The 12,873-nt window shown below is 46.7% G+C and overlaps 1 protein-coding gene across 1 annotated transcript in view; it reads right to left on the minus strand.

Annotated features, from left to right (window-relative positions):
- Positions 1-12,873, minus strand: part of trip11 (thyroid hormone receptor interactor 11) — a 45,554-nt gene that overhangs the window by 31,982 nt on the left and 699 nt on the right. Inside the window, exons 2-7 of the mRNA XM_056296487.1 lie at positions 10,183-10,259; positions 8,736-8,846; positions 5,235-5,537; positions 4,559-4,627; positions 4,148-4,313; positions 271-597 (exon numbers count right to left, since the gene is read on the minus strand). Coding sequence (XP_056152462.1) covers positions 271-597; positions 4,148-4,313; positions 4,559-4,627; positions 5,235-5,537; positions 8,736-8,846; positions 10,183-10,259 — 1,053 coding nt within the window. The remainder of the gene's footprint in view (positions 1-270; positions 598-4,147; positions 4,314-4,558; positions 4,628-5,234; positions 5,538-8,735; positions 8,847-10,182; positions 10,260-12,873) is intronic.

Genomic DNA, 12,873 nt, shown 5'->3' on the forward strand with positions numbered 1-12,873 from the left:
AGCAATGCATTTAATAATACAAGATCACTCATATAATTACTTTATACAAAGTAATATAAAGTGATTTGTGGACCACTTTTCTAAGCGAAGATACAAAAGACACAAGATGTAATTAATATACTAATGAAAAGATTAACAAACAATCCATGATATGGAGGGAGGACTGGAACCATGGGTCACATTAACGTCTAATGAGTAGAATAGAAATAGCATGAGACTTTACTTCAGTGCAAGGGTCCAATATAGTCTATTCATGATGAGACTAGATACCTGCAAGGGCTTGCTTCAGCCCTTGGATCTCACTTTCCAGCTGGGCCTTTTGAAGAGCCTTCTCCTCTTGCTCCTGTACTCGTGCCTGGAGCTCCGTGACCGACGCCTGCAACCGGGCGTAGTTCTGCAGCAGCTCTGCGTTCTCCACCTGGGCATCGTCCTTCTCCAGCTCCAGTGAGCCCTGCCTCTGCTTAGCCTCCTCCAAGGTGGCGTTGAGCTCCTGCAGCTGCTTCTCCCGCTGCGCTGCCTCCTCCTGGAGAGAACTGACTGTTCTCTGGAGATCCAGCAGCTTTGAAGAGTCCACTGTGGGGGAGGCTTGAGCACTACCTGAGGACAACAATTTGAAAGGGAAATATTATAAATGTGCTGTGCTTCAATAGAATGACTTGCAGTTTGCAAAATCCCCTATGATCAGCTGTTTCTTTCAAGCTCTTTCACGCAAATATATAAGTTACAAGTAATAATGTCTTAATGGAGACAACATCAAAAAAATGTCTCAAATAAACTCCACAAAAATGTTTTTACTCTTGCTAGAAGGGATAAGGCTAAGTGTTGATAAAGAGATTATGCAACAAAGCATAAAGAAAAATTGAATCTTAGAATTTCTCTGATGAAAACTAATTCCTGTCAACCCTTCTACATTTTTTAATTTTGACACCCATGGATCACATCAATCCTTAGCTCACATGCAGAATTTTCAGTTTAACTACGTCATTTGGTAGATGCCTTTATCCAAAGTAAATTAGTCACGTTCATACACCCATTCACAAGTGGATATATTTTAGTGACGGTGGGAATAAAACTAATTTTTCCAGTGGCAATACCACACTCTACTCATTAGCCATATTTCCATCTGAATGTCTAGGAAACTTTAAGTAAACTTAAAAACAGGTAATAAATAAACAACTCGGTAGATAAATAAATAAATACAAATCTGTTAGGTGGTCTGAATCAATCAAAAAAAATGTCTGCAGGACTGTGTCATCAAAAAACTACGAGAGAACAGAAAGGTGGCAAATAAATAATTGCCGTTGCAAAAACAAAAACACAATTTCCATTCATCTGTATTGCACAACCCTTTTAATGTCACGTCAAAAAGTGTTAAAGCATTTTTGAGATTTTATGACTTTAACCACCCTTATCTTAAGAGTTACCATTTAATTTTTTTCATTCACAAATTCACATTTTGGCAACAAGCAGCAAACTGAGCAACAACAATTTAGGCTCAGCTTGGGACAAGGTCAAAACCATTGTTGGGCTGAATGACAAAGCAAAGGGGGGCGTCCGGTTCACGTAGCTGTCTGTTCCGTTGCCTGGCAACACGGGGATCCCGGTTCGAATCCCCGTGTTGCCTCCTGCTTGGTCGGGCGTCCCTACAGACACAACTGGCCGTGTCTGCGGGTGGGAAGCCAGATGTGGGTATGTGTCCAGGTCGCTGCACTAGCGCCTCCTCAGGTCAGTCAGGGCACCTGTTTGGGGGAGGGGGGTCCAAAAAGCGGTTGTTTTGACATCGGTTCTGTAAACAAGAGGCTGTACTGGGCAGCAGTTTTCAAACCCTTAAGTCTCACTCTAACTGCATGTGGCTATTCGTTCCAGGGTTTCCAAACTGGACTTTTTTAGCCATGATGCTTCTCAGTGGTCTCCACGAGCAGCAACATACTAGGTTCGTTAGTGTGCAAATCGCCGTGCTGATTCGCTGCCTATGGAGAAACTCCCACTTCCGTGTTTACCAGCGACGTCACTGGTCGGCCGACCAAACGTGTACCTTCAGTGACATCGTCGGTCAGCGGATACAACAGCCAAATAGTGCCAAAGTGATCATTCAGTCAGTCACACCGAACACAATCACCCAGTCAGCCAGGGACAGTCAGGGAGCGTCAGGGACAGTCGCATTTGTAGGGCTGGCCCCTGCTGACCGATCCAGCCAACAATCAAGGCTACAAACTTGGTATTGGTAAACAAACTCACGTGGCCACTTGTCACTCATGTCGATGATGACCGATGATGTAAGGCCTTATGCAGTGCATTGTGGTGCTACTATGGTGCACCAAACACCACCATTTTGTTTTTGTTTTTTTTAATATTGTTTTGTTCACGTGTTATACTAAACTCTCTTATTTGATCATTTACTGTGGTGCTTTTATGTTGCTACAGACAATATTTTGTTTATTTGAATTTTTGATCTCATGATGATGGATGATTGTAGATAAAGTTTTCAGATTTTGGCATTTTATTTATTTAATTTTCAGATATATTTTCAACACATTCATGAATATAACCATAATTATTACTATATATAACATCAAACATGAGTTTAACACTACAATTTGTCCAAAAAAAAAATGTATTGGGGACCCACTCAGTTTCCCTGGGACCCACTCAAATGACCACCTGTGGGTCCCGGGGACTCACTCCATTGAAAACCTATTTACATCACTGCTTTTCTTGAGTCAGTTTTCACTTTTTCTTTCCTCTGCGGGCATGCATCTCTCAACTTCCAGCAGAAAAAACTCATTGACAAGGGTGATGAAGGTCAGTAGCAAAACTACTGGCCCTCAGCAGAACAGTCTATCTGAACTGTACAACAAACACTTGTTAAAGAAAGCAGAATTCATTCTATCTGACAGTACCCACCCCAGTTCCTGCCCTCTGGTTCCTCCCTCAGACAACCACCAGCCAAAACTAACAGATATACATTTCTTTAATACCCTCTGCAATTTCACTGCTCAGCTCTGTAAAGTACAGGCAGCATCAGCACATCATCTCCAACCACGCCTGTTCCTCCTCCTTTTTCTACTGCTATTGTAACTTTTGTACTTCACGTGTTCACCTTTTACTCCTGTATTTATATGGTGTTTTTTTGGGGGGGGGGGGGGGATTTTTCCCATTTTTCTCCCCAATTGTACTTGGCTAATTACACCACTTTTCCGAGCCTTCCCGGTCACTACTCCACCCCCTCTGCCGATCCAGGCAGGGCTGCAGACTACCACATGCCTCCTCCGATACATGTGGAGTCGCCAGCCACTTCTTTTCACCTGACAGTGAGGAGTTTCGCCAGGGGGATGTAGCGCGTGGGAGGATCACGCTATTCCTCTCAGTTTCCAGGCGCCCCGACCGACCAGAGGAGGCGCTAGTGCAGCAACCAGGACACATACCCAAATCCGGCTTCCCACCCACAGACACGGCCAATTGTGTCTGTAGGGACGCCCGACCAAGCTGGAGGCAACACGGGGATTCGAACCTGGATCCCCGTGTTGGTAGGCAACAGAATAGACTGCTACACTACCCGGACGCCCCATATGTCATTTTTATTTATGTGTGGTTGTATGTGTGGTTTTTTTTTAAGCTTTTTTTTCTGTTGCCATTTTCCACCTTGATTGGAAAGTGATAGTAGAGCAAGAGAGACAGGAAAGGCAGGGGAGGGAGAGGGGATGACATGCAGCAAAAGGCCCGGGCCGGATTCGAACCCAGAGCGCTGCAGTAAGGACTCAGCCTTATGAGGTACACGCTCTACCAGATGAGCCACCAGGGCGCCCCAGTGTAGTTTTTGTCTTGTGCGTCTCACCTTGTGTTGGCTTTTTATTGCTCCTGCAGCAGAACCAATTGGCTCGGCGACAAAGGTCTACTACTACAACTACCATTGACACATCAAAAAGTGTTACAATATCTTTGAGATTTTCCAACTTTATCCACCCTTATGTTAAGAGTTACCATTTAATTGTTTTCATTCACAAATACCAATCTTGGCCACCACAAGCCTGATGGACACATAGTTAATGAAACACACAGGACCAACTGAGAGTTTCCCCGAAGGATCCCCCGTCCCAACTGTCCATTTCTGAAATCGCAACCAATAAAATCCCAAAGCTGGTCTTACCACTCTGAATCTGGTCCTCCAGCTCTTCTATCCTCTCTTCATACTCCGCCAGCTCCTCTCTGTGTCGCCGAGTCACGTCGGCCATCTTCTGCCGCTGGGCGTCTTGCAGGGCTGCAAGCTCATGCTGGTGCTCGTCCACCTCGCGACTCATCTCCTCCCGCAATTCCTGTTCCAGAGCCGCGATGACACCACCGTTAGACTCTGTCTCACTGTTTTATATACATTTATAAATCGTATTTGTGTGGTACTCATTGTCTATGTGTGGTATTTATCGTGGTGCATGACAGTGTTAGAACTGCAGATTTTGGGCACCATTGTGAAATGTCATTTCTGTTGGTCGTTATAATGCATTGTGGTGGTGTGCTTAAAATGACGGATGTGACACGTGATTACTGTCACTCAAATTCTCACCTTAATAGTCCTCTGAAGCGTGAGAATCTCACCCTGGTCGCCGCTTACGGCTCCTGAGGTTTTCGACACCTGAAATGCAATTACAAAATATAGCCGCAAGCGGCGATTAAGCAGTTTTTGCGCCAAGCCTCTCAGTACCTGACATAACAGCCAAAATGTAAATGTCCTTATTACAGTGCCCCATGTGCCCGATTTGTTTCATATTTGGTACATAGCCGCTATGTGACAACAATATAAGCCTCTCAAGTTTCATGAAGATCGGACACACACTGGCAAATATTAGCTACTGAATTTTCACTGGCTGTTTGGTGGCCATTTTGGTAATCCAGCCAATTTTATAAATTAAGTGACCTCGCCAATAACGTCAATATAATATAGTTTGACAAAGTATATATCGGGATAAAGATAGTGCCAGACAAGATCACACAGTGTTTGCAGTCAACATACTAATCACAAATGAAGCACCAGAGAAGTGGGGACAAATGTTTAAGGACAGTTGAAATTGTAACAACACTGCATCCTAAACTTAACTTTTAACTTTTACTTTGCTGTGACCATTGAAAGTTCCTTGGATTCATTTCACTGAACTATGCAGCAAACCCCACATATCTGCCTCAAAGAAGATGCTACTGCAAACTAAGACATATTTGTTTGCTAGCATCACTTCTCTGGCTACCTGAGACATGCGCCGCCAATGAGACACCTCAGCCTCCAGACGCATGACCTCTGTTGACAGGCGGTTGATCTCCTGCTGCGACCAGATGACATCGCTGAGGTCCATCTCCTCGCCGTGGAAGCCCTGGTGGGACCCCAGGGTGGTTGGGAGGAAAGAGGAAGCCTGCGAGGACGTGGCAGTCGTGGAGGCGGTGGTGACGGGGAGCACGGCGGCACCGGCGGAGATGGACTGGGCCGACAGCTGCAGCTTCTGAACGTCCTCCTGTAAGCCACTCTGCCGAGCCTTCAGGTGACTGATCTCCACCTGGAAAGACAAGAGGCCAACCTCAGAGGTGCCGATGCTAAAGTCAGCATGAAACTGCGCTGTATTCTGTTCAACTGAAGAAGTCGGGATTTCAGATATTCCTAGAATTTAATTTTGAAACTCAGGTAAAGCAAATTCTCAACCTCAACTTTCCCGAGATACTGTTGTCTAAAATCACTTAAGAGGATTTATTTAGCTGCTTTGCCAACTGACAAGTTTACTCCAGCTGTTAATGTTATCCGGTATTGAGTTTCAACAGTTTTGCTTCATAAAAAGTTGAATCAGCTCATCTGGACACAACGTTTATCGGGAGAAACGTTTCATCACTCATCTGAGTGACTTCTTCAGTCTCAACTGACTGCAGGTATCCCCACCCTCATAAACAAGACAGTGGCTTAACAACCCCAAACCAACGATCAGTTCCATATGCAGATTACCCTGACCATTAACTAGAGTTACAATGGCAACATGCACTATTCAGAGGTTTGGGGGGCATACGGGTAGTGTAGCAGTCTACTCCGTTGCCTACCAACACAGGGATCACCGGTTCGAATCCCCATGTTACCTCCGGCTTGGTCGGGCATCCCTACACAACTGGCTGTGTTCTGTGGGTGGGAAGCTGAATATGGGGATGTGCCCTGGTTGCTGCACTAGCACCTCCTCTGGTCAGTCAGCGCGCCTGTTCGGGGGGGGGGGCTGGGGGAATAGCGTGATCCTCCCTTGTGCTACGTCCCCCTGGCGAAACTCCTCACTGTCAGGTGAAAAAAAGCGGCTGGCGATGCCGCATGTATCGGAGGAGGCATACGGTAGTCTGCAGCCCTCCCCAGATCGGCAGAGGGGGTGGGACAACAACCGGGACGGCTCGGAAAACAGGGTAATTGGCCAAGTGCAACTGGCTCAGAAAACAGGGTAACTGGCCAACTACAACTGGGGAGAAAAGGGGGGGAAAAATCTTTAAAAAAAAAAGTTTGGGGAGTAGCTGCAATCACAGTAAGACGGCGACAGATACAGATGTGCTCTTAGCTTCCCCCCCGGTTCAGGGATGGTCATTCCCTCTTCACATAAATGGTCTCTTTGACTCCCCGTTCAAACCAGCATTCCTCCCTATCAAGGATGCACACATCCTCATCCTTGAAAGAGTGGCCACTGGCCTGTAGATGGTGTAGATTGTGTAGATGGTGTAGATTGTGTAGATGGTGTAGACTGTGTAGGCGGTGTAGACTGTGGAGTCCTGGTCTGATGTGTTAGCTCTTCTGTGTTGTGCCATCCTCTTGGCCAGAGTCTGTTTGGTTTCCCTGATGTACAAGTCACGGCAATCCTCCCAGCACTTAACAGCGTACACTATATTGCTCTGTTTGTGCCAGGGGACCCGATCCTTGGTGTGGACCAATTTCTGGCGCAGCGTGTTTTGGGGTTTGAAAGCAACCGAGACGCAGCGTCTGGCAAATCTGTGTCTCGGTTGTTCCGACTCTCCCGCCACATACGGACTCACCGCTTAGACGAGTGATGAAACGTTTCTCCTGATAAACGTTGTCCAGATGAACTGACTCAACTTTCTGCGATTTCCTCACCTGGATTACCAAGCATGCATAACAAGTTTCGCTTGGTTTCTCCACGTTCATGTACTGGAATGCTTCTGATCTGAAGGTCTGAACTTCCAAGAAGGAAATCATGACTTTCCATTTTGAATGGAACGTAGCATTAAGGTGTAGTATCCCATTTTAACCTCCTACTTAATGTCCATATCAGATTACCATGTAGGTTCTCCACTTAAATAGCAATGTGGTCACTGACATTGGACTCTGTTTACTGGTATATATCAGGGGAAGAAAAATTCACCTACACAAGCTGTATGGATTCTTATCAGGTCTATTCAAGAGTCCGCTCATTAAAATATGACATTTCTCTCTACTACAGGTCTTAAATGACTGGGGATCAAACAGATGAATCCCAGGAAACATGACTGTATTGCAGTTAAACTGCCTCGACGCTACGAAATTAGTCTCGCGATACCAGACAACCGGAGATCTCCACCTACCAATGACTGGGGACCGCTAAATGCAAGACAGCTGCTACAGCGTTGGTGAGAACGGCTGCTAACAAACCTACACCCACCGCTTTGGAAATCTGGGACACGCCTTAATGGAAATGATGCCTCCCCTCATCCTCCTCCGTAGTGACGCAAACTGGAGATACAGGGAATCACTTGATAACACGGAGAGAGCTTTTTAAAACAATGATAATAGACGTCCCACGCAACGTCGGATGTTTGGCCACAAACACAACGGGAATCAACACACTCCGAAGGAGTTTTCTTCAGTGACTGCAGCTGAGCCACCCTGTAGTGCACGTGTTGCTGGTGCAACAGTGTTTACAAGCACATGACTTCTGCATGTCCCCGCCCCAATATGAAGGGCCGCCCTGAAGACTTTGGATTGGTTCTGCAATGCAGGGTTTTTTTTTAACTCTCTAACTGAGCATGAATAAAGACAAACTCTCTAATTGCTGCCAGCCAGTTCCAGCAACGGAAGCTAGGACACTGTCCTCAGTCTCTAACTGAGCGAAGCGGTTTGAGACTGACTTTTGAGTCTACTATGAAACTGACCCCTGCACACCTTTCTTTTTTCCCCCCACCTTTTTCTTCTCAATTGTATCCGGCAAATTGCCCCACTCTTCCGAGCCATCCCAGTTGCTGCTCCACCCCCTCTGCCGATCCGGGGAGGGCTGCAGACTACCAGATGCCTCCTCCCATACATGTGGAGTCACCAGCCGCTTATTTTCACCTGACAGTGAGGAGTTTCGCCAGAGGGACGTAGCTTGTGGGAGGATCACGCTATTCCCCCCAGTCCCCCCCTCCACTGAACAGGCGCACCGACCGACCAGAGGAGGCGGTAGTGCAGCGACCAGAACACATACCCACATCCGGCTTCCCACCCGCAGACACGGCCAGTTTTGTCTTCAGGGACGCCCCACCAAGCCGGAGATAACTAGGGGATTCGAATCGCCGATCCCCGTGTTGGTAGGCAACGGAACAGACCGCCACGCCACCCGGACGCCCCGACCCCTGCACTCCTTTCTGTTGAGTTCTTGCAATTCTGAGCTGGAATTACATCTTTGCTACTGCTACATTCAACCTTAAGTTTGATAAGAATTTAATGTTTATGCATGAATTGTAAATATAAATTTAAGTGTCCGTACGTCTTTCTGCTGCAGCATTGTTCTATATTCTGCAGACTGGCGTTTTATCTGGATCTCTGAGGCCTCCAGTTTCTCCTCCAGCTCTGCATGAAGCTTCTTTAGTCTATCATGCTGCAACAAAAACCACAGTAAGGGAGAGAGTCAGGCACTCACAATGCAAGTCAATGATGCTTTATTCATGTAGCCCCTCATTAAAGGAACTTCAGCCAAAAGTGCTCACATTTGCAAAACTAAGTAAAACAGACAAATAAAACATGAACAAATTACAAAAAGCAACATTAGAGCAACAACTCTGAAGATTTTACATGCAAATTAATTGATACTCTTATATCGCTGGTGTATTTAAAAAAAATAGCTATTAAATATCCAATTACTGAACGCTTTTTTAACAGCTCATTTTAACGGTTACTGTTGGGGAGGATGTTCCCAGGAAAAATGATGCGGGTGTTCTACACCTTCGACAAGACAGTCAGACACAGAGAAATAAGGCAGGTAGTTGTGACTGTGAACAAGATGTTAAGCTGTAATGAACAAGTAGATTTGGTAGACCTTCTAGAAGATCTTTATGAACACTGCAACCTCAAAACTAACTAGCACTAGCCACAGCTCAGATTCATCCATCCATCCATTATCCAAACCGCTTATCCTGCTCTCGGGGTCGCGGGGATGCTGGAGCCTATCCCAGCAGTCACTGGGCAGCAGGCAGGGAGACACCCTGGACAGGCCACCACAATTTAGTATGGCCAATTCACCTGACCTACATGTCTTTGGACTGTGGGAGGAAACCGGAGCACCCGGAGGAAACCCACGCAGACACGGGGAGAACATGCAAACTCCACACAGAACTCAGATTCAATTCTGGTTTATTTTGTCTGATGTTTGGAAAGTGCCGAGTCAACAGCACTGACGGCTGAGTCAGTTTCAATAGACCACAGGGATTTGAAGTTGTCAACCATCAACGCAACTGCCATGGATCCCCACAGATGTCGGCAAGACAAACCAACGTTCAGGATTCTAGCTTTTAGTAAATTAAAAAAGACTGAATCAGGAAACGCTAGGAACAGCAACCATTAATATATCTCATTTAATCCCCAGAAGAAATCAAGGACTCAGAGCACAGGGACTCAGTGCCTTGGCAAAGCACACTTGGGTAGAGCAGATGCTTGCAAACATGGTTCGAATCCAGGTGCCTCGGTTTAGGGATAGCCATCAAAAGATTCCCCGTCTTATTCAGAGTACATCCTCTGGCAGACATTTTTTTTAAATCAAAGGCCCCTTTCACTCCTGTTTGTGCATGCATCTTTTTCAACGGATGGCCCCGGTAACACCACGGTCTACTTATTCAGCTACAGAGCATCCGAGAGGGGTTCAAACTGGCTTCAAGGGGAATTTTACCTTGCCGTGTCTTCTATAATGTTTGTGAGCCAGTCAAAAAAAGAGATCAGACCTCAGACTTCTGAGCAGCGAATGCAGCCTCCACTTCTGCCAGCTTGGAAGTGGACACCTGCAGTTCTGTGGTCGCATCTGTCGTTGGAAAAAAAGGGGGGGGAAAAGGTAGCATGTATTTAAATAAATACCACAAACACCAGCAGGAGTTGGCTGAAAATGCGATTCATATATGGGATTCCTTTGCAAACAACTGGAAGAATCGACTGTAAAACAAACTGCACACTCAAATTAACGTTTACTTCTGCCGTCAGCGCTTCATATTCGTTGTTATAGACCAGAAGGAAGACACACCATGGCTCATTTTAATGTTCGCACACTGAACTTGCTCATTAGAGCACATTTTTCAAAGCCAGAGACAGTCCACAACCAGTGATATTAGCTTTTTAAATAATGGTTTCTCTTGCGAGACCAAAGGCAGTTTTACAGTTGACCACTATCCCTTTCCCCCTTCTTTACACATGGCACTGCTTAACCAGACTCACATGACAGGAAAACCTGCTCAGCTGAGCAGGACAGATCTTGTCAGAGCTACATACTTAAAAGAAGGGTTGTAAAGATTGGCCAGAACGGTACTTCAGCTCTACTAGCTGTATTATTTCTACGGTTGCAGTGAAAACCTACCGCAAGGTCCCGTCCACACCCGTTCTTTTCTTGCATTTACATAAAAAGACAGTTAATGTTGATGTCTGCTAAATGAAACTGTTGCATTGTATCGTTGTCATGTGTCGCAGGCACACTTTTCACAGCAGGATTGATTTTCACGAGATAGCGATCAAGTTATGTGCGCTTTTGAGCAGGGCCCTGAGTTGGAGATCAGCGATCAAAGTTCTCTTTGCATCACGGCTCTATCACCCCAAGCCTGTTTGCTTTAAACGGCTGATGCTCTCCGACACCTAAGAATACGTTACGCTAACTATCAATTCCGACTTTGAGTCGATCCTCTCCTCAGCTTACAAAGACGACGCCAAACCTGATCTCTCGATAAACTTTCACACTGTGAAAGTGATGGCGGATGTGCAAACAATTATCACTCAACACTGTGTCGAGGAATATGACATTTATTTAAGCGAACAGAGTCAGTGATATTGCTGAGGCCTACGACAGCCCAGTCGACGAATGAGTCCATCCCTAAAGCTCGCAACCGAAGAACAGGGACTAAACTGTGACATGACTGGGATAGGACCGGAAGCTGGGTAGACAATGAATGTAGAAGAAACTTGTTGAACTTTAGAAAGTATGCTTGAACCCCGAAACACTAAAATTCCGCATAAGCGAAGAGTCTGGGCGAGAGAGAAAATTGATCGTGAAAGCTGATTAAAAAACATTTTTTAAGGAGGCAGATGAATTACAGACCCTGGAGAAAAACCATTATCGTTACAAGAGGAAGACCTGCATATTGATTAAAGAGGTTGTAAACAAGGTCAGACTTCTCAAGAGTCAGAGACGGCCGTCTGAACCTCCATAGGTTTGATTAGCATTACCCAAAAGAGTCCAAGGAGGCTTTCTGCTGTGGTAATTACTAGGCACTCTAAAACTGCAAATGTAGCCCTACAACCCCAGCTGGTCTACGTGCTTTAACCGTCACTTTCACCAACTTTCCCTATTCACTTGTGATGGAACGCTGCATTTAGCAGCGAATCACAGTATCTGTGGACAAATGGGGTGGAATGTGGAATTCTTTGGAATTTTCCTTTGGAAAGGGGAACTCATTCATTATCACAGCATCACACGAGGTCTGATTTGCAAAATGCCAGAGGAACCACGTCAGTGGCAATGACAGCCCGCAGACATGCTGGACAACTTAAGACACTGTGTTAACATCCTGCACAATTTCATAAATGTAAAGACGCTTCTTCTGGGTTCACCGCTGCACTATAATAATTAGTATTATTATCATCGACCTCATTTGAATGTAAAAGGTGAACTAGCCTTAACACACCTGTGGAAAGGACACATTTCCTTTGCACCAAATAGGTCAGTATTGTTAGACTGGCTCGTCTTTGCACCCCAAATGTCCACCCAGTGTGAGTTAAGGCGTCCAGTACCTAAACCTCTTCACAGAATAAAGCATCGTTGCCTTCCTTACACTGGGGGACACAGCCGGCCCTGCTGTCCACAGCCGGACCCTGCTGTCTGTCCACAGCTGGCCCCTACTGTCTGTCCACAGCCGGCCCTGCTGTCCACAGCCGGACCCTGCTGTCTGTCCACAGCTGGCCCCTGCTGTCTGTCCACAGCCGGCCCTGCTGTCCACAGCCGGCCCTGCTGTCCACAGCCGGACCCTGCTGTCTGTCCACAGCTGGCCCCTACTGTCTGTCCACAGCCGGCCCTGCTGTCCACAGCCGGACCCTACTGTCTGTCCACAGCTGGCCCCTGCTGTCTGTCCACAGCCGGCCCTGCTGTCCACAGCCGGCCCCTACTGTCTGTCCACAGCTGGCCCCTGCTGTCTGTCCACAGCCGGACCCTGCTGTCTGTCCACAGCCGGGCCCCGCTATCTGTCCACAGCCGGGCCCCGCTGTCTGTCCACAGCCGGCCCCTGCTGTCCGTCCACAGCCGGGCCCCGCTGTCCACAGACACGTGGTCAGTAGTAAACTGACACGAGAACAAATAAAGCTGACACGCTAACAGACAACACGCGGGGACTCGCGCGCCGGCCGTGGGAGATGGGACAGCAGCACTAGCGCGCGACTCG

Source organism: Lampris incognitus, chromosome 16, assembly GCF_029633865.1.
Source record: "Lampris incognitus isolate fLamInc1 chromosome 16, fLamInc1.hap2, whole genome shotgun sequence".
Lineage (NCBI taxonomy): Eukaryota > Metazoa > Chordata > Actinopteri > Lampriformes > Lampridae > Lampris > Lampris incognitus.